Here is a 26,304-nt window from a genome sequence, read left to right as displayed (position 1 = left end):
ATGCAAATGTCATTTGTACTCTCCTTCTTTATGAAAGTTAACAGTTATTTAAGAGATCAAAGTTAATTATCACTAAGGAGATCACTTTTACCTATCAACCCACTTTTGTAACCCCGCTATCACAAGTAGAAGCTTTATGCTAATCAGTTTTCTAATTTCCATAAATTACTGATAGAATTACTTTTTTTTTTTTTCCAGCATGAAAGTAGATCTGTTGGTGAAAGCTCTTGAGAGGTAAAGAGACAGAGAGAAAACGAGGTAAGGTGTATTTTCAAGAGTTCACCAGCTGAATGTGGTACCAAGAAAATAAAATCCAAATCATTAGTTTCATCGCATCACAAAACTTGTAGATGCTACAGCTTCCCCGCACTGCAGAAATCTGATGCACACACATTGTTTCAATTTAACATGGTGATAGGAATGGAAACGAACGTGAGGATCACTGTGTGACCCTATTACATGTGAAGTGTCTCTATTAGAGCTGCAAAGACAGCATGCCAGAGGAGCTGAAATGTGTTGATAGAAACAAACAGATATACCTTTTTAAAAGCAGCAGTCAGATACTCTGCAGTGTGATCCAAGCGTGTTCTGCTGGAGAGGGCAAGATAGTCTATCCTGGGGGAAGATGATATTAAGAAAGAGAAAGAAACCCCTTCCACTCCATCACAGCACTTTCTGTAGAGTGAGCTTGCCAAATGGAAGCTGCTACTGTGGAAGTTGTTACTGCTATGACTGACAGCTGCTGTAAAATAACCTCAGCTACAGCATGGAAGGAACAATAAGAAATCAAAATGAAACAGATGCGGATATTTTGGGTATCCCCTTGGTCTAAAAGTTGAGTAAAATAATTGCTTAGTAATTAACAAGCTTGTTGCTATGCTGCTCCAGCCTTTTAGACTGATGCTGATGAATTCCAGCATAAATTAAATCATTTCGAACCCAGACTCTACAACCCAGAGCTAAAGTTGTATCCATGCATCACTTGAACCACACCATACTTTTGGTGCTTCGTTTTGAGTTGGTAACAGAGGAGTTCATCTTCCAGTGGGCATCAGTAGATTTCTGCTTGACCACTGCTCTCTAGAGTAAGGAGGGACCTGCGCTGTCATTTTGATCATATTGAAGTCCCAGAGTCTTCTGTCTTTGCCACCGTATCTGTGGCATTTTCTACGGCATCCCTCTTCGGCCGACTGAAGAGCTCAGCTGTTGGTCTGTCAAGTGCCTGAAGCGCTTTCCTTTTCCCCAGCTCCAGGAGGAGACCAGCAATAAGGCAAAGCCCAGAGAGACCACGATCGGTGCCAAATCCCCTCTCTCTGTCATAGGCATCCCATATCCCTCAGAGCACTGTCTGAGCAGCCCTGCAACCCAGATGGGCCTCCACAGCTAAATGCCAGGGGCACCTGAAAGCACCCGAGGAACAGACAGGCACAAAGGAAACTAAAAGGACCTTCGCTTCCCCCTGGCTGTGGGGTTTTGTGTCACTGCTTAGAGAAAAGCAACACAAAATTATATTCGCGCTTGGTTTTTTATTCTTCGACCTTCACCTCTCCTGCACACGTGCACCTATTTCTCTTCAAACGCATGAGCCATCCCATTGAAGTCAGCAGGACTCTTCTGGTGCTTCAAGCAAAGCATGCATATGCCTGGATCAAGTTGATATTTACAGAAGGCTCCTTTTGAATTGGCTTTTGATTATACACCTATGTCAGCGAGTTGTTCCTTATTGCATCTGTGGGCAGTGAGGATCAGTGTGCCTTGTTTCCGTGTGAGAAAGATGGCAAAAGATTGCAAATATAACCTTTAACATTACAGACCTTTTTTAACTGTCATGTACTGCACTGAACTGTGTATTTGTGGTTGAAAGGGAACATAAACTATGATGCAGAACACTAAAGGATTTAGAAAATGTAACCTTTGTGCATACGGTTTGGGTTTTATTATCCCATTTATTTATTCTGCTGGATATCTGTAGGATAATATGATCAATGAGTTGGAATCCTTCTTGTTTCTACCAACAACAAATCAAACCATTAATAGGCCAATAAAACCCCAGGATTTGGAGAGAGGGGAGGAGGGGAAGTAATTGCATTGTTCTGATGCTAACGAGGCACATCTATCTTGAAATAACTGATTAAAGCTGGTGCCGACACAAGGCCTTTGCACAAAAAAGCATGTTGCTAACGTACAAGGTGTGTAGTACTGGGGTATGGGAACATGAAGTCGCAGTGGCAGCTCTGCCTTTCCTGCATGCTCTGTGCAAGTGGGATGTCTGGGGGGATTTCATCCTGTTTAACTCTTTCTGTACACCACGGTGACAGGCTCACAGCGTGGTGGGTCAGGAGCACGCAGGGTTCATGGGGCACGTTGTGCAGCTGATAAATAGTTCCAGAGATGCGTGATTGCATAATGATAGCCACATTCATTCACCTGCCTATCAAAAGCGATGCATTAAAGTTTGAGCTCTCTTCCCCTGGGTCCACGAAGAGATGTTTCAGTGTTAGCTTATAGTCTTTAACGTTCCTCCTAACAGTGGGCTAAGTGCAGTGGGGTTAAACAGAGTCCCTTTTGCTTAGTAATCCATTAGCTAATGGGTGCGTAAGCCCATCAATTTTCTGTTTATTCCCTAACCCCATTAGGGTACACCTGCTGTGCATAAAAAATACACCTGACAAATCAGAGTGATAGTTGAAATAAAATAAATATCAAGTGTTGTTATAGCTGATCCACAGTGTTTAAAGCAGAAAGGGCATAACAGTGATTTGTGAGGGCGGAACAAAATAGCGCGTGCTGGCTCACGGTAGCTCAAGCAGGTTGATATAAATCCTCCCGCGATCTTGCCAGTTCACCTGTAGACTCCAGCATGCAACTGCCTCTTTCCCCAGCCCCACGGGCCCCTCCGGAGGGCTGGAGTTCACCTTCAAACGCCGTCTCCAAGCGCCTTCCGGAGAGCCATAGCTCTGCTAAGTGATAAATTAATTATTTGGGGGAGGGAGAGTGAGAGCTCGCAGGCTGCTCTCCCACGAAGGCAGCCAGAAGCTTCAAATCTGTCTCCGATACCAGGCCATTTGTTTTGTCACTTCATAGGCTTTATTTATTTATTTATCTTACAGCTCGCCTTGTGATTAAAACTGTTGAAACAGCTGTTAGCTGGTAGCAACTTTTCGTTGTGCTATTTCCTGACGTCAATCAGGGGACCGTGGGGCTGTAGCAGCGATGGGAGCTGCCCCGCGCTGCTCTGCTGGGGCTGGGCGAGAGGCAGCAGCAGCATCCCCGGCTGTCCCCGGCCCCTCGAGGACCCGCGGGGGGCTGCTGGCAGCGGGCAGTAACGATTGCAGCAGCCACACGCCTGACGGCACGAGGAGGAAAGAAGGGAATAACAGCAACGAACTTGTGGAGCTCGTTGCCAAAAGCCGTTACTGAAATGAAGGGATTATCAGGGAATTAAGTAAAATGGGGCTTTTAGGTTTAAAAAAAAGAAAAAGACCACCATCACCACCCACTGGGCAGGCTGATGACAATAAGATGAGCAAGGCGCTTGGTTCAAGGTGCTCAGTCCAGTGTGGAAAACTCCCTGGGGCGAATGACTGGGATTTGAACGAGCCAGTCTTAGGACTTTACGGACAGGAGCTGGATGCCCTCTGCCATCAGGGTGCTGCGCAGCCGGGCCAGGGAGGGCAGATGGAGAACAAGATGGGCAGAGGGTCACTAGCATCTGGGGTGGCAGAGGCTGGAGAAGCCTTGCAGTCTCCGTGGTTGGGGAAATGTGCCTAGAAAGCCTCTCAGGCTGAGGAAAGCTTAGGACCAGGTTTCTTGTGTCGGGGGCACACAGTCTAACCTCAGGTGTGAAGGAGTCCATGACCGCAAACGTTGCTTCTCCTTTTGCTGTTGAAGAAAACAAACATTGCTCAGGCTTTCTGCAATCACATCAGGCACCTCAGGGCTGGGTGTGCTGGCTGCGACAGGCCTGCTCGTGGCTGCTAAATCCACAGTTGAGCAAGCTGAAGAGCTCAGCCTGCATTTAAAAAAAAAAAAAAAAAAAAAAAGAGAGAAAGCAAGAAAGAGACGAGGTCAACCCAGTCCTGCAACGGAGCCAGCAAATTACCAAAACCCTCAGTTTGGGTAAGACAGTGGAGGAGGGGTTTGGGAATCTGCCCTGGGTTGCCTGAACTCTGTAGATTGCAAGTGCTGCTAATGGGCTAAGGAGCAGTGATACAATGAAGAAAGGAGGTCATTGCTGTTGGGTTGTATTATCCACAGGCTTTGGCGTTTTCCAGCCGAATGCTTGCCTTTTCTTCCTTCCCGGCCCACTGCTGCTATTATTTTTACATCATGACTCTTGAGGAGTGTATCATTCATAACATACCTATCACAGAGAGATTCCTTTTTAAATGCTTAGGGAGATAGAGGGCTACAAACCCTGGGAAATCAGCTATGCCTAATATATTATGTAGAAGTTCTGTAATCATTATTGAACTAAAGTGCATTGAGTAAGTGGATAAAATCAGTCCCACTGTAGCATAAGTCTCCAGAGAGCACAGATAAAAATGCCTCGCACTTAAGTAGAAAAAGGTAACAAAATATTTCCAGTCCCAGCAACTGCATTTTCCTCTCTATATAAATAGGGAACCCTCAGGAGAAGGCAATGATGCAGCAGAGGTTGAAGGCAAAGTTAATGGTGGCAAGGTGGGGGAGCGAGGCAGTGCCTGGGGCAGGCTGACGGTGAGCAATGTGAGCAACGCTCCGTGGAAATGAAGCTGAAGGCAGAGCCCTTCGTGGCAGGGGCAGTGGGCAAGGAGGCAGCGGGGCAGGACCCATGCAAAGCTGGGGGGGACAGTGTGGGTCTTGGAGGGAGCAGAGATGAAAGCTGCAGCACAACAACCTTCCAGATGAGCCTCTGTGCAATGTTTGTGCTCCCCTTTTCTCTAGCCACTGCAGAAAAGCGAACTTTGATGACAGGGTTCGTCTTGGTGCTTGCTTCCCAGAGCTTGTCATGGCTCTCACACAGTTTCCCACCGCAACACACACGCACACATCTGCATTTTTGTGCCTCCGGAGCTAAGGGCTGAGCTGAGCTGTCGCCTTCTTACAGGCAGTCACTGAGGCATCCTCACTGGCAAATTTATCTTGAGGTTATTCTCAACCAGATAACCTGTGCCCCTTCAGAGCAGACTTGTATGTTGCTACAGACATAATCGGTCCTTGCCTCTCTCATACGCACGGTCAAGACCTGCCAGACTGCAGTGAATCACCACGACATGGTGAGTCTCTTCTGTATACCAGCTGCAAACCCACCGAAACCCTTGTAAGGGCTTACAGTGTAAGATACGCTTTGACATGAATAAATGTGCGAAAATAAGGGACTTATATACTTTAACAAAAAAAGGAAGTGAACAATTTCATCCCCCTTATACAAAACAGAGTTTGGCTGGACTGGGACTTGTAGGACAGAGTTTGCTGTATGTTTCAGGAAAGGGTTAGGTGATCATCTAAATATTTTTTTTGATGGAGATCTTCATGTGCGCATCCACATTAGTGATGAAGTTTGGGTCATTCATTGAAAATAAGGAGAAAAATGTGCGTTAGAGCATTGTATTTCCTGCTCCTGTTGTAGGCCTACACAAAAAAGTCACCTAGAATTGCAGACCCTGCTGTTCGGCTGTGACCTGGGCAGTCATTGGCATTCATGTCCTGGAATGACTATACTAAAGTTTTCTAAGATGTGTGTTCTTTCACATGACCTGCCAATCATGTTGGAGCAGTGCCATAAGCTCTGGTCTAGTTGTATCCTCAAGGGCACCAAGGAGAGGAAGAGAGAACAGCGTTGTGGAGTTGGAACTATTACTTATTTATCTAAAGTATTGACCTGACCTCCCCTACTGAAATATCAGCAGTAGAGGCAGGGGAAAAGGGATGCCAGAGCCAGCTCCTTCTGGGAAATAGAGGAAACAGAGGTGTCAAATGAGGCCCAAATCAGGCAGCATCCCATTGAGACACTGGGGGGGGGAGGCAGGGAGTTGGCAATGCCGTGAAGGAGTGGGTGGGCACACCAGTACAACTGGTGGGTGGGCAAGGGGGCAACAACCAAACTGACCAAGTATCTTGCTGAAGCTCTATGTCAGGCTGCTTCACAGCATCTTTGAGATGTGGCCTTATTGTATGCAGCGGACTTTGAATGTTCACTGGTAGGTTTTGCACGTTTTTATTAGTACGATGGCAATGAAGTGTGTTTGTGAAGGGAGAAGGAAAGAAGCGAGAAGAAAGTGATGCTTCTGTAATGTTGCTGTGAATGGAGCTAAGCAAGTAAATGGTCACAGCTCTGAGATGATGAGATGAACGGTCCTCATGGACTCCCCATCTCCCTGTCAGAGATATGCACCCAGGCCTAAGCGAGAAAAGTACAGAGTGAAATGGAATTGGAAAAAAAACCCACTGGCATTCTCCACGAAAAGGAGGGCAACTCTCTTAAGTATGACACTAAAAGAGCTTGGCTTCCTTAGCACAGCAAAGCAAAGACTGTAGCAGCAGCATTTGTTTGCTATATATTTAACAGGAGAGCTAACACAGGTGAGAATGTATTTAAAAGCACAGTGCTGGTGCAGGACAAAACTGTATAATGTTTTCTATGCACTAGAGGGATGGGCTTCAGTGTCAACCTCCCTAAAAGGGTAATGAGGGCAAATAAACTAAGATGCAGTGGATGCATTTTTGAAAAAGCTTGGACAACGTGGCATTCGCTAAATCAAAAACTTCTGTCCTGTGAAACCAGAGGAGTCTGGAGCTGAGTTGGGAGGCCAGGGACTCTGTGGGAGACCTCCAACCCATCTTTAGTACAGCAGCACAATGTGAATATTTACAAGAGGACTGGAGAACAAGGGGCAGTAAACAGGGAGGAGCTGAGGAAATCAAGTGTATAACATGAAATGTGTCTGCAGCTAACCCATGAAATGGCAGAAGGTACATGGGCTGTGATGCTAAGCCATCATGTAAATGATTACATGGAGTAGCTGTGGCAAGAGCCGATGGACACAGCTTCTAAACGGAATAAGCAGACACGCAGACAAGGCCTGGAAACTAACAGTGAAGGTAGCTCATTTTGCTGAGGTTTCTTTAAAATAAATAAAAAATTAGAAGCGTGCCCATACAAAAATACAACCAATCCCACAGCCAGATGCAAACTGCTCAGTCCAAATGACTACTAAAATTGCTGAAAAGTTAAAGAAGCCACCAGTTTAGAGGGCAGCACTAAGCCATGCTGTTATACACGTCACACTAAGCCCCCATGCCTACACGTTCTCTGTGCGATGACAGAAGACACTCTCCCTTTAAGCGTATGACCCATCATGGATTATGTGTCCCACTGCAGCCATACCTGAATGTGCACCCTGCAACTGGTCCACACACGGTTTGGGTTTTGGAGGGTTTTCGTCTGGCATCAAAAAGCAATTCATCATCTGTTACAGTACTGTCACCCAGGCGATCTCAGTTTGGATTGTCAGATGAACATCACTGGGGCTGACTAGCAGATTCTTCTTCAGCATCCGTCTGAACTAGAAGCCTGATGGTTCATGCTATCTTATGCCCCTCAAATGCCCCCCCCTTTTTTTTTAAAATATGGCTGAAATTAAATTTCAGACAAAAGCATTCTCATTGGATCCAAAAGGCTGAAGCAGAGCTCTGGATCTGCTGCACCTGGAACAGGTTGCCTAATATTACATCCTGAATGTAATCTTTAAGACTGCTTTCCAGCTACACGTAATCCAACATTTTTCTAGTGAGCTGGGCACTCATAGAGCCCTCAGCTGCAGTGAGAGCTGCCAATATTCACACCATTTGAAAGAGAACCAGGAGAATTATCTCAGACAGAAGAAACAGATATCTTGTGCTGACAGAATAAATACATTTGGGGTCTGACTCTGCCAACAGCTCTCTTTTCTCTAACAACTACTGGAGTGGATCTGCTAACATTTAAGAGCTATCCAACACTTTGCATTGCAAGAAGCTACTTCCAGCTGCTTATGTTTTTAGTAAATTTAATTTTTAAAGTAAATTTTAATTTAATTTAAACTGCAACCCCAACATCCCTATTCCTACCTTGGAAACGCTTGGAGCCTTGCATTATGTGTGGTGTTTAAAGGGTTTTGATTGTCCCCATACAGGTCTTCTGTATGACAGCCACTCTTCATGCCCAGTTAAGTGCCATTATGTCAACCTTCCACATGCCAGAGGTAAAGCTCCTTATGGTCCTCTCCTGCCAGAGGAGTACAGAATGAAATGAAAATGCCTAGAAGCAATTTAGTAGCTGATGGATTTGTCATTTACGAAGGGTAGCAGAATGGAAACACTTTATAGGAGCCTCCTTCGTGGTCAAGTCAAGGAGCTAGTTACAGCTCAGCACACTTTGATGCAGTTCTTGGAGCTGGCCTTGAGCAGATCACTTAAGACCTACCTGGTCCTGTAAGTGTTGCCATTAATTTAAATAATACCAAGATGAAAACTTAAATCTCTGGCACTGGATCCAATATGCCTTTGTCTTGCACTTTATGATCACCGTGTTTAGAGAGACAGCTCTTTGCAACTGGGTACGTAAGCTGGATATGCTCCCTCAATCTGCTAGAAAAATACGTTGGCCTTTCAGGCAATCAATAGACTAAAACAATGGAAATAATGATAACAGGATGAACATTCAGCATTATGGGTGAGGATCCTTTGAAATCCATTAGTGACAGAGTAAGAGGAGTTTCAGTGCACCAGCATTTGCCATGTTTCACTGCATAATTCCATACATTTCTGCTTCTCCTTTAATTTCAGAAAGACAATTCAGTAGCCTCTGGCTTCTACATTTTATTTTTTCTCATCTACTAGCTAGCAGAAGCAGAAAAATAAACACACAACTAGGAGCTGTATTCACAGACAGGAAGTAACTTTAATTAAATATTGTGAAAGTTGAAAAGTTTTTACAGCTTGAATTTCTGCAAAAAAATTATAACAATCTCTACAGTAGTTAGTTTCTCTAACAATAGAACTGTACAGTGTGTGTGTCTATTCAAAAAGATTTAGATAAGAAGGTGAAAGGTTAGTAGTTTCAGAGATGACTTCATTTTAGCTGCATCCTAGTACAACTGTGAGGAAATAGGCATACTTTATGCAATCCAGTCATTGTGAAGCTTCACCTTGTTAAAACTGAAATCTGAATGTTTCCACTTAAAGCCATATTCTGTAAACAGCTGCATCTTTTACTTTGTAAAAGATAAGGGTGGTGCGGGGGAGATTTTTATAAATTCCCATTCATCAGATCACTATACATAGCTGCAACAAAACAAAATTGTGCACATTGTCAAAGGATCTTTGGACACTGGCGTAGAAGACTACAGACATCGATGGCTAACACTGGTGTCAAAATCGCTATGACTTTGAGTGGAGTTCTACAAGAGTAATTGATGGTGTCACTGGACAAAATATGGCTTTAAATTTGATTATATTGTCGTGCTGTTGCTTACTATGTGAATTAGAATAATCGCTTGGAATACAGAGAAGCAATAAATTGATGTCTCTCACATTTTCCAGTTTTCTCTTCTTTTATTTTCTCACCATGAAAAAAAAAAAAAAATCCTGTTTTCTTCCCTTCCCCCCAAAGATCACACTGTGACATTCTAGTGAAAACCATTGCAAAATTCATACAGGAAGCATGCACAGTTGCAGCATCGTTGTAAATGATTTCTTGCTCGACTAGAAAAAAGTTATATTGTTTTAAGGTAACAAAACAGTTCTTTTGTGCTTTTCAATTCCTTTTTTTTTTTCTTAGAATGTTAGTGATGATTGACAGTTCTGGTGCACAGTACAATGTACAAGTGAAATGAATATGATTTGCATTGTTAAGGCATCCAATCTGCTGGTTTATATTTATGTGAAAGACAGAGAAATATACAAGCAGACTTAAGAAAGAAAGTATTTTCATTGAGTTCTATGAAGTTTCTCCCCATATTTAATGCACAAAAATGCGTCACTCCAAAGAGGAGAAATCCCATGCATATTAATAGAGTAAAACAGCATTAGTTTTTGTTAAGCCTCAAAAGCAAAGGATACATTTTTTTTAAAATCTACATAACTAAATGCTACAAGAATAATATGCTACTTTTTGCCATATATTGGAAAAAACTTCTTAACTTACAAATAATACAAAAATAGACAATGGCTTTTGGGTGGAAATTAAAAAAAATGGAAGCATGGTTTTAAACAATTCTAAAAAAAAAACTATAAATGAAATGTTTTAAAATCACATTTAAACAGCTAATACAACGGTGAATGACCAAACAAATCAGCACTTTTCACATAGCAAACATACACAATAAAATAAACTTGGTAGGGGAAAAAAAGCAATGTACAAATTCCAAAGATAAATACATTATTTATATGGATATTTTACAAAATCCCCTTTAAAACAAACAAACAAAAAACAGAAACAAAAAGCTTTTTTTTTCTTTAATTAATTTTGCAAGTATGTGCAAGCTAAAGGTAGTGAGCTCTTTTTGCAAAATATGCAGTAAAATTCTTTTTTTGTGATATTGAAAAACTGTCTTAAGACATTAAAATGTATAAATAGAACAACAACTTTGGCAAAAAATCACAAAAAATCTACAGTATTTATAACTACATACAAAACACAACAGCAAAGAAAAAATATCAGGTAATGCATCTTCAGAGCTTTGCTGCCTCTTTGACTAATAGTTTTTAAGAACACTTCCCAGATAATGATAGCAAAATTTTTGTAAAACAGAAGCTATGGTTTTGATTTGACACCTTCCTAACAGCCCCACCCCCCACCCCCCAAACTCATGTTTCCATTTACTATTCAAAAGCAGTTACCTGTTGCTTAATATATTATGATACAAACTGAGAGGGTCGACCGATACAGGAACAATCCTGGTGGGAGGCTGATGAAAACGTGTGCTTTTAGATTGTGAGGATGCAGAACCGCAGCCGGAGTCTGTTCTCGTTCTGCCCCCGAAAAACAAACAGGTCAAGGGGCGAGGGGCTGCGCTGAAAACACCCCACGCCTGACGGCCGCAGTCTGGGTCACGAGAGGGCTGTGCAAAACCCAAATGGCATTTTACGCACAGCTCAGGTGACACTAAACTTCAGGAAGGCCACTCGTTTGGAAAGAGTCTGCTATATAAGCTAAAGAGAGAGCCACGCTCATCTACTTCTGCAGTTTTAGCATTATATCTAGAGGCACTGGATTTTCAGCTCAAGAGGAAATGTGTTTGCCATTTGCATCTTTACCTTCCCTTTCACCAAATTTTCTTGTTGCATTATTTACACAATTATTTAGCCTGATATTAAAGACAGAGGTTATTAATCCCACCCCTCATCCTGCCCTCGTCGTCCAAAAATACCAGCTTTCTAGGGAGTGATATCTATTTAATTAGAACATTAAAAATGCATCATATTAGCAAGTCACCACAGGATAAGCAACCTATATGAGCCGACCCTTCATTAAATGGCCATAATTCTTCTACGAGAAACTAACTGGCACTTCTATTCTGTCCCATACAGACTTGTATGTAAATGACACCACTTCATTTTTCTTTACACAGCTTTAAAAAAAAAATCATAAATTAAAAATGTGGAGTTTCATCTCTAGTGTCCCTTGTGTAATTGTATGATTTATAAAAGACAAATGGTGTTGAGTTAAATCAAGCCTTAAAAAAACACAAAAAACAGAAGGAAATAAAAGCAAGCCCCCACCCCCGCAAAAAAAAAAAAAAAAAAAACAAAAAAAAGTGGATTTTTTTATCAACATACAATAAATATATCTCCCAGGTATTTGGGATGGACAACTTGAATCAACACCTTGCAATTGTAGATTGTTAATTTCAGTATTTGCAAGGATGGTGATTTTTGTTTTGTTTAAAAATCCGCAGTTATTGTAAGATTCTTCTTTATCTCTTTTTTATTTTTAAAAAGGCCTGAGTAAAAAGTTCCACTCTGGGACTTGTATCAGATTCTCTCTGAAGCAGAATTCAACCTCTTCATTAATAAAATTCTTCAAGGCAATTCTTTCACATGGGGGGAACAATCATGCCAGATATAGCTGTCAGGAGGAAAGGGGAGGGGGGGAGAGAGAAGGGGGGGGGAGTTACTTTTGTGCATTATCAAGCAACTTTTAAAATCCTCAGAGCTTTTAAACATTTACTAGCAATGTACTCAGCTGTACTGTGAATTAAATTGATATGTATCATCCAGCAGAGACAACTATGTACACAGCAATCACGGGAAACCTCATTCTGATCAGAAAGTGCAAGTGATGCTGAAAACAGTGATTTCCTTGCAGAAAAAGTGCACTTCCCCTGGTATCAGAATCAGACTGCCACTTAATTTTTTGATTTTAGTTTCAAAATTTCAAAATGCTCAGGAGGCTTAAACTTGACCCAGCCATTGCCACACATTCTGTTACTCTTTTAAAAGCAAAGCAGATACTTGCTCCACGTGTGGGAAAATGGCTGGAGTCCCACAGGCCACCAACACTACAGACCTGGTCGGGTGTTCATTGCATCAGGCACACTAACAGTGGTTCATTCTCCTCTGCCAGTTTTCTCTTACGAGTTCAGTGTTCAGCCCTGGGACTTCTTATGTATGTATTTCCAGGTGCTCGGAAAAGGACTTAAACTCTCAAATCCAATTTTCAAATTGAAATATGTCCTTAACTGGTGGTTTAGCAGACCGGCGTCTCATGGTTTTATTACGCTTATGGCAGACATCACCCACTACATCGAGTGAGTTGTATATCAAGGTTCATTTAGAACGTCTTCTCTTTTGTTGGCTAAGTTAAAACATCAGTATTTCTTTATTACGCTTCCTAAGCTCATTTGCTATGAAACCACCACTTCTTTTAAAGATGAGACATCCATTAAAAGTCAACAGGTACAGACTTCCACCTAGCTTGACCTCCAGCTTGGTCTCCCTCTATTTACCGGGGACTCTATGCAGATCAGACATACCAAGTGTCCAAGTGATATACTGTGAGCAAGCACATCATTACAGGAGGTAGTCACGTAAGTTTATGATGAAAACTGTAACAACAATGCATCTTTAAAATACCAGTTGTACGGTTATTTGCCAAAAGGTAGAAAACAGATTTGCCTTCAGGTTGGCGGCACTTCATGGGCACATTATTTAAATGCTAGAACTGCCTGCCATCTCAGACATCTGGACATGTAATTTCTTAAGGAAGAACTCAACCCTGTGACTGGTGCTGATTCATTGTGCTTTAATTACAGCTGCAATTATTTGATAAGAACAGAGCCAAAGTAAAAGACTCACAGATTTGGGGTTGGAGGGGGAGAGGAGGGAAATGTTTTCTCCACAAACACCACCATATGTGCAAGAATTACAAGTCTAATCAGCAAGGGGAGAACAGCTCGAGTAAACTGCACTGATTAAATGAAATAAAATGAGAGGAGAAGGCGAGAATGCAAAACACATCCACATGTTTGCAACAGACCATCCTCAGAGGTGACATGTTGCAACTATACAGCAGCATTTCAATTCTTGGAATTTATCATTCAGCAATGGTTTTATGTGGAATCACCGTGCTGATTGTTTCCGCTCCACATAAGGGCTCTTCAAGGAGCTGAGAATGAGGATAAAAGGGATAGAGGGGTGAGTTAAGTTGCTTTAAGCCCTACAGGAAGACACTCAAGTGAGTAGCATAGAGGACACCACTGTGTCTTAGACATTCCTTGCTGAGGTATTTCGTCTCATGGGCCTTTTTGGCTCCACCATGGAGATAATCTGAGGATGCACTTTCATATTATCTCCATAGCTATGCTGTCTCCTTCATCTCAAATCATAGGACGAATTCGATATTGCCTTTTTTTTGGAATCCTTCCTGATTTAATCAACACTGGGTGAAACAACAGCAGCTTTGTTTAAAAAAATTCTCAAAGGGTTTTATTTCAGCAGTGTCTCAAATGAGTTCTGAATTCTCACAATTGGGCTGCCCCCTTCGTACATGTGACTGAAAATGAAGCAAACCCAAGCCAAGCAATGCTCTCACTGTTGTGGTTTCTCCCTACTCTGCTCTTGGAATCCTTACATATGGGCCAGGGTACAGACCCTGAACCACAGACCTCTATGGCGTCAGTAAAATAGGTATTGACAGTGATGGATACAGTCTACCAGACTGTAATTCTGCTGTGGCAGCCCTACAAGGCAGCCACCTGCAGCTAAGGGTGAAAGCGTGATTTTCCCCATCTGAATATATGAAAGACTCACGTGGGCATGGATCTGATACACAGGTTTTGACCCAGTTCTCCTTCTAGCTCATTGTATTACTTCAAGCAATTTGATTTGTTTCTGTTTCTTACCTGAGGATAACAATTTTTATCCCTATTAAACTTGGAGATTTCTGGACGGCAGCTGTTTAGCAGAATATAGGGGTGGGACCGCAGTGCTTGGACGTCAGTGCCATATATTACAGCGCAGAGAAGAGCAATATTGACAACAGTGCTCCCTCCTTTACTGCTCACATAAGGAAGGAGTTGAGCAGATGGGAACGGGTAGTCTTCCTATATGTGATGAGTGCAAGTGAGCAGAGTCAGATGGATAGTTAATCCTCTGTGCATAGTACTTCAACCTTTTTTGTCCTTTTCAGCCCTTTCTAAATTTAGTGAAACTTTAAAACAAGATGCTGTTTTGCTTCAGAAAAATTACCTATACCTCAGAAAATGTCAAAATATTATGCCAACAAAAAATTCTCAAGCTAAAAGATTCATCAGAACCACATCAATTTCACCACAAAGTGGTCAAGAATCATCTCTCTCGGGACAGCCCAGCTGTCTACCCTGGGTAAGAGCCCAAACAAAGGTGACATAATTGCAACTCCTCCCTTCATGGCTTAGACATTACCCTGTAGTTACATATCAGCCATGAACATTTTGCCATTGGAAACAAATGGTACAGATGCAGATCTTAGCTCATTTTTCCAAAGCATTATTGTTTTTGAAGAGCTCTGAAATTCTGAATTAAATTGCAAGGCAAATGGCAAATGATATCTTTTCTGCTTAAAAGCTTTGATATTTCCATTCTTTCTAAGTCTTCATTTATATCGCTGTACTTTTATTCTGTAAGTGCTACATCTAGTCATGCAAATTCTCTCAGCTGTAGCATGTTATTGATCCTGAAAACAGAGAGATCAGTGGGAAACGGTGTAGCTATGAGATCACACCACCTCCAAAAAGGGAGGGCAAAGAGTAGGAAAACTCCCACCAACGGGCATTATTTCTTCTATCATATACTAATTTGTATTTGCTGCTAGCAAATTACAGAAATAATGTATTCTGAGTTTTACAAAATTGCATGGCAAAGAGAACAACAGATAAGCCTAGCTGTTGTTTTAGTGAGTTCTGCTGATATCTGAGCTACATAAGGAAAGCTTGATTGCTTTCTGATGTATCCAGAAGCCCAGGAGAGATAAGACAGCCTCCTTTACACATGGTTGTTTATTTAAGCAATAAGGCACAACAGGCAGTGCATTTCTGAGTGATTATTACAAGCCTCAGGTGGTATCAGAAGGCATGGGACTCAGGGCTCTGTGTCTTTAACTCACCCAGAAGTTCAGAGATGACCTAGAAATGAACCATCTTTTGGTGTCTCATTCCTATTAGGAAAACAGAATTGCTAAATAAAAATTAGGGGAAACACTCAAATCTGTGTGGTTTCTGGGCATTACAGATGTGGATGTGACATAATGAGGAGGCAATCAGCAAGCCCCAGTTATGTCCGGTGCTCTCAGCTCATTCCATAATTGCTTTTCATAACCAAGTGTGTGGAATCTGAGAATTCCATGTCTTGTGAAAGGAAAAACAGTGCTTGAAAAAGCTCCCTTCTGTTACTCGCTTTTTCTCTCTACCCAGAACAGCAAGTCGGGACAAGGTGAAGAGAAGAAAAAAAACCATTACCATGTGCAAAAGCTTCTAGCAGTCAACGCTTGGCTCCTTTTTTATTTTTTTAATTAAGAGGTGAAACATTTTTAGCTGTTGCCTTTAAAATTTGTAGCACGTTAGCAGTGCCAAATTTTTAAAAATGCGCAAAAATTAATCTCCTAAACACCTCAGCTCATCTGAAAATGTTGTTGTGTTTTATTCCTGATGCAGTATGTATTTATAACAAAGTCCTGACCAAAGGTACCCAACGTAGGAAATACGTTCCTAGTATTTTCACAACTTCTGTGTGCGTGTGTGTACATCTGCAAGGATTCCTCCTTCCTATTCACCAGTGTAAAACGCACTGAGGACAATGCTTTCCTTCAGTCACAATAGATCCCAGCCTTTATGAATGAATTCCTTCCACTCTGCCTGCATATAGATTTTTTTGGCTGTTAATGGTGCTATCAGCGTTATGCCCGCAAGCCTGGTGTTTCTCTTCCTAGAGGCTGTAGAGTGACACGTGGAGTCTGTGGAACTATCCTCCCCCCGCTCTGCACAGCTCCTTCTGAACACGGCTTTAAAAATGACGGATTTTATTCCCTGCTCAATGCTCTTTGGATAATTTGCACAGGCACGTGGAAAGGAAAACAGACCTCAGGTCTGGGGGAAGCACAATGCATACTGCAAAATCTTTCCCACCTCTGGCACAGTTGGAGGCAGCTGGCTGCATCTGCTTATAGAAACTCCTCGGTCTAAGCGAGCATGAAAATGTCTCTCTCAGCACTCTAATGCATAGGGAGGTAATTACACAGGAAGGTTTAGGCACAGTGTTGTAAAACAAGCTCAACCAAACAATGAAATAGGCAGTGCTGGTCTTTGCGGCATCCTCAGTTTGACAAGCTTTTGTCTGTCACTCCCTCGGCTTAGCATCAACGCTTCAAAACGTATTTAGGTGCTGATGCTGGAATACTTTGTAATGAGAAGGGAAGGGATGCAGAAAAGGAGCAGCCACTTGATACCAAGAGTTGAAGAGGCTTTCAAAAAGGCCCTGCGCCATTTATGGAATTAATGGCACAGACGTACATTAATCAGTGGAAACTAATGTTTGCCCTGGTACGAGTTAAACGGGAAAATGCTGCTGTTAGTTTGTAATGTGTCTTCTATTTATGAAAGGCAAAGGTTTGCGCCAAGCTCTGTAACGGTCTATTTGCTCTCAGTAGGATTTCTGCACAAGTGTACTATGACAAAGGAAAAAAGGAAGGGAAGATTGAGTGACGTACTTCAGGAGAAGGCCAGCCCCTGGAGAGACCCTGCAGTGGAGTACTTGCTAGAGTCCACAAAAGACTGGTCTGATAAAGGACGACAACAGGGAATAAGAGAGGAAAGAAAGAAAAAGGATGGTATTAGTAAGCTGAAATATTACTCGTTTTTATCATAACAGTAGGTCTGTGCTTTAAAAGACATAGCCTCTCAATTCAGCAGTATTAGTCGAGTCAGAGATAGTGTGGTTGCCAAACACCTGCATGGTACTAGGTGGGCTGGTGGTGGAGTCCAGTTACTCTTTACGGGAGGAAACTTTAGGACAGAGACCACCAGGGATCCCCCATTGTCTTCTATCCCCTTTGACAACTCAGTGTCGCTTAGAGCCTTGCAAGGCACTAGGAGCTCACGGGTTTGAGAGCAGCCATCTATGCTCCAGACTTGGTTTCACCTACCTTGCAGGCTATTGCCATTGGTGCTGGTGCAGGTGGGAGGAGGCGAAGTTTGCGGTCTCACAACAGGCGCAAAAGCACTCTTCTGTTTCACCGCTGAGACCATGTTGGCTGGTGAGAAGGAGAAAATCCCAGAGGAACTGCTACAGTTTGAGGGGAGGCTAGTGGAGGAGGCCATTGTCGGACTTGATGGCACAACTAGAGAAAAAAAAAAGACCCCCCAAAAGGCATTCCTTAGTATTAGTAGTCAGCAGGCTGCAGAAACAAGAGAATTCTGCTTCTTGGATGCACTGGGTCTAATTTCAAATGGCCAAGGCCTTTACTGCAGTTAGATTTCTGTTTGTTCGCAGAGCGTGATCAGTCACTACAGGAAACCCACTTGCTGTTTTGTTTGTTTTGCAGGTGTTCAGGAGGAGTAATTCTAGGAGCTCTTAAACACGCCCTTAATTCTCTGTCAATGCAACTCTTTACTCTTACAACAACTTTGTCCTGCCATCCTTTTTCAAACTTTTCTAGCGATTGGCATTAGCCACTGCCCCAGTCCGAATCTGTAATGTTTTTGTGTAGGTGGATAAGAGGGAATTCAGACTGTGTACGTAACTCAGGCCTTACAAAACTGAGGGGCAAGGAGAGTGGTTAAAGTACAAATCCAGATCTGGAATTTTTAACTTGGAAAAGTTTGAGTTTTTAACTGGTTTCCAAAACCAGCATTTTGAGCCGTGCTTTCCTTGTAGCAAGATGGCTCCAGAAAGACCTATGGGGTTTCAAGCAAACTTGCAGAAGGTAGAGAGGTCCTAGTGGTGATCCAGTCAGCCTGCTCGTCAAAAGTCAGCAAAAATGGTTGGGTTTCTTTCCTCTCTCAAACCCGGCAAGAACTAGGGTTTAAAAGGACTTATTCTGAAAGCTGTGAATATATATTGTCCTGGGATAGAGTTAATTTTCTTCTTAGTGGCTGGTACAGTGTGTTGTGGATTTAGTGTGAGAATAATGTTGATAACACACTGATGTTTTAGTTGTCACTAAGTAGCGCTTATCCTAAGTTAAGGATTTTTCAGTTTCTCATGCTCTGCCAGCAAGCAGGTGCACAAGAAGCTGGGAGGGAGCGTGGCCAGGCCAGGACCCAAACTAGCCAAAGGGGTATTCCATACCACAGAATGACATGCTCGGTATATAAACTGGGGGGAGCTGGCCGGGAGGGGCGGATCACTGCTCGGGCATGGGTCAGCAGGTGGTGAACAACTGCACTGTGCATCACTTGTCTTTTCTTGGGTTTTATCTTTTAAATTTTATTTTATTTTACTCCTTTTCATTACAATTATTGTTATTATGATATTTTATTATTATGATGATGATATTTTATTATTATTATTAGTGTTAGTATTACATTTTATTTTAGTTATTAAATTGTTCTTATCTCAACCCACAAGTTTTACTTTTTTTTCCCAATTCTCCTCCCCATCCCACTGGGAGGGGGGGAGTGAGTAAGCAGTTGCGTGGTGCCTAGTTGCTGGTTGGTCTTAAACCATGACATATAGATATGTGTGTGAGCATGTGTATATATACATCTATACACATATATATATATATATATATATATACATGGAGGCTGTCCAGCATGAAGCAACCAGTGAGATGGCTGGTCTGACAGTTTTTTACTCATTTGGTCTCCTAGCACTAGTGTTTTTGGTATCTGTTGTACAAAAAATGAGTGGATAACTGACAGAAATCATGCTTTTCTTTTATCTCCCATTGGAAGAAACCACTAAACCTTTCTCACAATGGCCTGAGATGCTTTCCATGTCATAACTACTAGTACCAAGTCAGTCTCCAGCTTCCCTGTATCCATCAGCTTTGGGAAAGTTTCTACTGCTGGGACTTCCCAGGAATTCTCAGTGACATGAAAAACAGTCATATTTCTCACATGACCATTTTATTTATGCACAGGAATGGAGCTGGTATTTCATATCTCACCCGAGATAGAGAATTTTGAAAATGAAAATCTGTTTTATAATGGTCAAGACAAATAATTCTCCCAGAGGATCTATGACCACCATCTGAATACAGTCAATACAACATTCTCATTCAGAGCCATCGACTGGAGTCTCAGCTGGAATAGCTAAGCAACCAAGCCATTCTGCTACACATGAAATGAAGATCTGGCTTCAACTACAAGACTGAAGAAAATGAGAGTCTTCAGTGTTTCTAAATAAGTGTAGACATAAGGCTTCCTTTTTTTAGGGACTAAGCTGATTGTCCAAAATGCAAACCTGCTATACGGGAGGTTCAGGTTTTAAACACATATATCCTTAAACTGTTATTTTACTATATAGTGGGATAAATACCTTTGGTTCATGTATTTATCACTGAGGTTTTAAGTGAATTTGTTTTCATGAACACAAAGCCAACTAATTCTATATTCAGACAGCATTGCCAGTTTCCTCTCTTATCCAACAAAAAAAAGGGAAGGACCAATAGTAAGATCCTATACTTTCAGTCTTCATCCTGTTTAGAAACTGCTTATATACATGAGGGGGCTATGAATAATTACGTATTATAGAGTAAAATTCCTATCATCTGGGCTTTGAATTATTATTTTATTTGCATTTATGTAGATAAAAATCACCCTATTTAAGTTCTTATTTGAGAATCTGATATCATATTTGTTAACACTGAGGAAATCAATTAATGGAAATTAACTGTTCAAAGTTTCACAGTCTGACAGATACAATCTTAGTCTGAAGTCACTCTATGTCTGGAAGTACTTGCTAAGGGAGAGCAATCAAAGCACCTAAATTGAATTGCTACTATACAGCAATTAGTTTATTGATTTAATTAAGAATGCCACCTTTTAATTTTCAGGTCATGATTGAAGCATTTTCTGATTCAATGGATTAGGCATTAGCAGAATGACAGAACTACCAAGAAAACCTCCCAAAATATAACAAGAATAGAGATCCAGGGCTGGGAAGTGAAGTGTTATTCTAAAGAGGACTTTGTTCATAAATATGAAATAATACACTGCTAGAGTATTTTAAATGCATTACTGGCATCTGCTTCCAAAAAGAAATGTCTCATCAATCATGTTATATTATGAATTCAGAGTGCGCAGATTCTATGACAGTAAATTCAACTTAATAAGTAAGGTACTTTGTAACATTACATGTTACTTTATTATTAGAGTACAAAAATAATAACTGGTTAGCAATTCCCAGGTTATAAGTACTAGTAATGTGGGTAAATATTTTCTTCTAAATTTGCAGCAGCTAAGAAGCCTTGGAGGTAATTTTTAAAATCAAGGTTACTATCCCTTTTTTAATTCTGAACTCTGGCAATGCAATTCAAAATAATTGATTACTGCTGTTACACCACTAAACTTAAGATTTGCTGCTTAAACCTTGGTATGTCCAGCAGTCTGTTTATCCTGTCCATGCTAGGGTCTCAGCCTATAAACCTATTTACATGACAAGACCTTCCGGCCTGATTCTGCTTTCTACAGATGTCAGTGGAATCCTTTTTTGCCACATGAGTAATGTCAGAGGAATTGGGCAGGTCCTATTCATTTAATTTTCTCTCTGAGCTGTGAGAGCAGCTGCAGAAGAGGTTCATAGGCCTCTACCAATAGAAATGTATTTATATTTAAACAGGTTACTAAACCTTTAATATCAAAATGCAGAAAGTTAGTCCTACACATAAATATTTCCACAGCTGGCACTGTAGACCGTAAGCTCTTTACACTTTGTATGACTTACATCTTTGGGGCATTCACTGTACGGACACTAAAACACAAACTCTAAGAGCCATTGTCACATTTCACTGACTAATACTAAGCTCTCAGTGAATTCAATGTAATACCTACTTACAAAGCAAATGGAGTATAAGCAATCAAGATTAGGCCCAATAGTAATTCATAATTTCTATAAAGGTTATGAACATATTATTTGCTCAGCGGTCTCGGAAACATCATCATGCAGCTTATGGAAATGTCAGCCTTATTACAGTAAACTTTTCTGCCCTTCATATCTTACAGCTGGAAAAAACTATTCTTCCTGCAGCAAATATCCTTAGTTTCATTTCATACCCACTGCAACAAAAAGTTGTGTACTGACAACCGACTTTTGATCCACTCCAACGGACATTGTCACTTATGCCCTCCCTGCTTTCTAGCAATGTTGAGGACAGCGGTTTTTATTTACAGAGTACAAGGTAAGTTATGAAACTATCAGCCCAAATCACAAGAGACGTTATTCTTTTTAAGCTCTTATGAGACTCCCTAAATAAATAAATAACAACAACAACAACAACAACAACAACAACAACAATAATAATAATACAGAGAAGAGCACTGCTGGCAACACTAATGTCTCCGAAGGTCAGTGCCTTGGAGAGGAGAGAAAGCACCAAGCTCTGTTTCAAGTGCTCAAAATAGAAACGAGATATCAAGTATCACAGAAAAGTCACCATCTCCTTCTAATGAAAATGTGCAAAACACAGAAAAGCCATATAGTACTCACTGGCATAGGGAGAATTGGCAGCAGATCCATTCAGGAAGGTTGGAGAACCGCCTAAATTTGACATTCCAGCATTCCCATAGCCATTCATGCTTGTTGTGACAGAGTTATAATTTGTCTGCTGAGGGGTGGTGCTTGGCACATAGCCATGAGGTGACACGCTGCTTGAGTTGCGAGTAAAACCTTTTGTGGGGAGGGAATACATTTAGAAATTGGTGTTAGCCCGAGAACAGTCTCTTACACAAACAGCTACAAGCCAGTAAGTCTGGGCTACCTAGTCCAGCCATGGTGTGCTCGGGGAGGGCCAGGACTGACCACCACTACCACCAGCTAACCCAAATTGTGAACCCTCGCTGCCCAGGTCATCGCTGATGGGAGCACAAAGCGGGAGGAGGGAGGCTGCAGCCTTCGCAGCTCCTCAGGCAACCCATGCCCTCAAGCAAAGATTACCATTGGGTATTACAGGAACACTCACTCTAACAGAGCTGTTTGTAGGAAATGGAATAAACATGACCTACATTTTCAAAGTGAGGAGTACATACTGACTTAAGGTATGTTAAAAGCATGTGATTTCTGTTAACTCTCTTCTGATGTCGCTCTCATTTAACGCATCTCAAATTAGATGCTCACTGCACACTTCAGAAAATGTAGGCTATATTTCTCAAAGTAGTGGGATATCCTTAGTCTTTTTGCCCTGGTGCTATCATTATATTGGCAGAAAATTACTATCGAATTTGGCACCAAGTTAAAATTTAAATCTCTACCTAATTCTGGAAATGACGTTTGGGGAAACTCATATCCAAATATCCAAAAAGAAGATGTGTTTCTAGAAGCATAGAAATACAAAACACATCTTCAGTCCTAGAAGAAAAAAATGCCAACTTTTCTTCCTACCACACAGTACATCCATAAAATATTTTAATCTAAAAATCATTGCTATTTTTTAAGTGTAACGCAAAATAATTTTGTCTGCCCTTCTAGAAAACAGCCGCATTCTAATACTTTCTCATTAAAGTGGATTTTTAAGTTGGATGATAAATGGAGCTGAGACAAGGAGAGGGGAAAATGCAAAGGGTTTTTACAAAAATGTTCATAACTTTTTTTTATTTTTAACTGTAGGAATTGAAACAATATTGATTTTATACAAAGTGAAAAACACTTTATTTTAAAAATCAGAGAAGCTCTGAAAGTGTCTTTGTAAATATTTCTATTTTTTGCTAGTTTCAAAATTTAGAGAAATCTCAAACTCTGAAAAAAATCAGTGCCAATATTATGTCTCTTGCAAAACCAAACCAAACAGACAAATATTCAAGGGATGCTTTTGTGTTATAAAGAAATGCGACATAGGCCCCAGACTGAGAGATCATCCTTGCTTAGGAAAATATATAAGCCAGTACTTAACATTAAGCACATGCTCAAGCCCATAGAAATCCTTTTAAAATTAGTGGGATTTAAACACAAATACAAGTGTTATCCTGAGCAGAAGGAAAAGCTGTTTAGCTATATGCAGAAGTGGTTTTCCCAAATTGGGGCAAAAGTCACTAAAGCAAGGCCCATCCCATGACAGTATTGTGTCATTCAAAGGTTGTGCTTGCGTGTGGGCTGGTGTCTGTCTAGGCGTGCTCCTAGCACTCTTCCACTGCTCTGCACGTTTCCCTGACTTCTATCAGAAAAGTTTCATAGAGAGAGGAAGACGAGTCTTCTCCTGACCCTGATTGGTGGCTTGTGAGGCTTCGGAAACATTGACAGCTAGTTGACCGCTAAAGGAATTCACTCCCATCATTCCTGCATGGACTGACGTGTTAGCAAGGGCGGGGAGCTGGTTGTGATTGCGGGGGACACTGTAGAGTGCTTCTGCGATGTCTGCTGCTCTTTTCAGGATTATTTCCTAGAGGATAAGAAGGGAAAAAAGGAATAAAAGAGTTACCAATGTGGCTCTAACAAACCTTTTCTTACATACTAAAATGAAATATTTCCCTGTCCAAAGGCAAAAACGAGATGCTTGTCTTTCTAAACCCGTTGGCTGACTGATAGCTAATGCTTATAAGATCTGCTGTCTTCATGATAAATCCTGACATCTGTGGTAAGAGAGTTGGAAGTTTCAGTCCCAGCGGCCACGCTTCTGTATAACAAGACCAACTGGGAGAATGGGGCTGGAGCCTAGACTTACTCTACCTTAAAAGCTATCTTTAGGGTAAGATTGAAAAATCACTGGTGGCAAGGCATAATGCATACCATTGCCCATATTATATAGTATCTGGTGAAAGTGGGCAAATGCCTCGAGGGTTAATAACACGTTGCTTTTACAAGCACTAAATTCACTCCCTTTACAAAAGAAAACAAGCAAACTAAACCCCACTCCAGGTATGACATTGCCCTCTATATTTATTCTTGTCTCACATTGTAGTATCACATACCTTTAGCCCCTGATCTATCTATACATCTGAGAAATAGCCATGTTTTAGAATTGCTGAAGTAGAATGCATTTACCTGGTTATTATGTGGCATACCGTAGAGTGCTTCTACTAAATCAGCAGCCCTCTTAAGTATTACTTCCTGTCAATATAAAAACAGATGCATTCCTCTGAGTTCAATAAACTCCTTGTGGGGAAAAACAAATATTAGAATCTTTTATACTCTTCCATTAGTTGCACCGTGTTTTGTGGGGGGGGGGTTTAGCTCCCACCAGGTACACCTTAATTGTAACAACTCTCAGCAACCACTGAATGGTGTTAAATCACTAGTTCATCCTATTCACACACACGCTTAATCAAGTCAAAAGGTGAGAATCATTGGTGCTGCAAAATAAAATACATCACTCAATTGTCTCTACCATCTGCACTATAAACCACTCATTGGTTTATTGCAGAATACAATCCTGAGGTCATTTAAAAGATTACTGCAATCAATGTCATTCATAGCATGTTATGAATCCCTTCAATGTGTTTATTTTATTCTTAATTGCATACTGCAGGAATTGTGACCTTACCCAGCAGGCCACATTCAAAAGATATCCAATCAGTCCTATGCTACTGGTAATGTAACCTTTCAACTTCTCTGGTTTGTATCCTGATATGGTGGGTCAGGGTAGGATCCATGTACATAAAATGATGCACAAGAGGAAAACACATGCTGTATGAAAGAATGGCCCAGTATGGTGCAGTGTTTCCTGGAAACATTCCCTGCATGGACAGCAGAATTTAAAACAATCTGGGATTTAGTTCTCCATTTGGGGAATTTTTTTTTTTTCCATTTTCCTATATGTTCTTTTTAACTTAATATTTCTTAGAGTATTTTAAACTGGCATTCAATTAATGATAGCATTTCCTGTGTTCTTACATTTTACAGTGTGGAAAAATCTCTATGAACTATCCTGATAGAAAATGTAAAAATGCATTGCAGAATTAACCTAGAATAATTTTTTTTTCTTATTCTTTCAAAGCATCTAGCAGATTCCCAATTGGCTGATCAAAACCAGTCAAGACTCTCCTTTGAGTAAAACAATATATTTTTGCAATTCCCAGCCCCTAAGTATTGCTCGAATATACTAACAAAATGCTATTCACCACGGTATATTTCTGCAAGTAGCTCACAAAAATAGTTCTAAGGATTTTACAGTTTTCTACAAAGTTAAACTTTTTAACTTAAAATATTTTACACAATAGCCATATTTTATACCAAAAAGAAACAGTAATGCTCAATTTTCATATACTGTAGACTCTGATCAGAAAATAGAGATATAATTGCGTTCATTTTGCTGTCACCATAACCTCTTCAAAAATCCTTGAACAACTCTTCAAATGACAAGCTTTTAGATGCATATTAGCATTTTTTTCAATTTTAAATTCTCTATAATATAAGATAAAATAGTTGTCATACTGCAGTAACTACTTATGACATATATAATGTCCTAAATTCAAAAATGAGATGGAGGATTTTTGTACTCCCAGTAAACATTTAGGTTTGCCTTCTGCTGCACACACCCCTCTCTCAGAACACACATTTAAATGATTTTCCATATAGGAACTGAGATGTAATATATAATTGATGGATTTTTAAATCACTACATTTGAAACAGATTCTGAGGAGTTAAGCTGATACAGCTTATTTCTGTTTTTTTGTTTGGTTTCTTTTTTTTTCTTTTTTTCTTTCTGTTGT

The 26,304-nt window shown here is 40.9% G+C and overlaps 1 protein-coding gene across 9 annotated transcripts in view; it reads right to left on the bottom strand.

Annotated features, from left to right (window-relative positions):
• Positions 1 to 8,899: 8,899 nt before the first annotated feature.
• EBF1 (EBF transcription factor 1) overlaps positions 8,900 to 26,304 on the bottom strand; it is a 284,529-nt gene continuing 267,124 nt past the window's right edge. For 5 of the 9 annotated variants that reach the window (XM_069772891.1, XM_069772892.1, XM_069772889.1 and 2 more), the window contains exons 12-17: positions 24,637 to 24,702; positions 23,857 to 24,034; positions 22,150 to 22,329; positions 17,642 to 17,836; positions 17,207 to 17,275; positions 8,900 to 12,091 (exon numbers count right to left, since the gene is read on the bottom strand). In XM_069772891.1, the coding sequence (XP_069628992.1) occupies positions 17,208 to 17,275; positions 17,642 to 17,836; positions 22,150 to 22,329; positions 23,857 to 24,034; positions 24,637 to 24,702 (687 nt within the window). In that variant the 3' untranslated portion in view covers positions 8,900 to 12,091; position 17,207. The remainder of the gene's footprint in view (positions 12,092 to 17,206; positions 17,276 to 17,641; positions 17,837 to 22,149; positions 22,330 to 23,856; positions 24,035 to 24,636; positions 24,703 to 26,304) is intronic. The other 4 variants (XM_069772893.1, XM_069772894.1, XM_069772895.1 and 1 more) reach the window with 1 other exon arrangement.

Source organism: Haliaeetus albicilla, chromosome 27 (assembly GCF_947461875.1).
Source record: "Haliaeetus albicilla chromosome 27, bHalAlb1.1, whole genome shotgun sequence".
In the NCBI taxonomy this organism is placed as follows: Eukaryota; Metazoa; Chordata; class Aves; order Accipitriformes; family Accipitridae; genus Haliaeetus; species Haliaeetus albicilla.
This window is presented reverse-complemented; position numbering and strand designations above follow the sequence as displayed.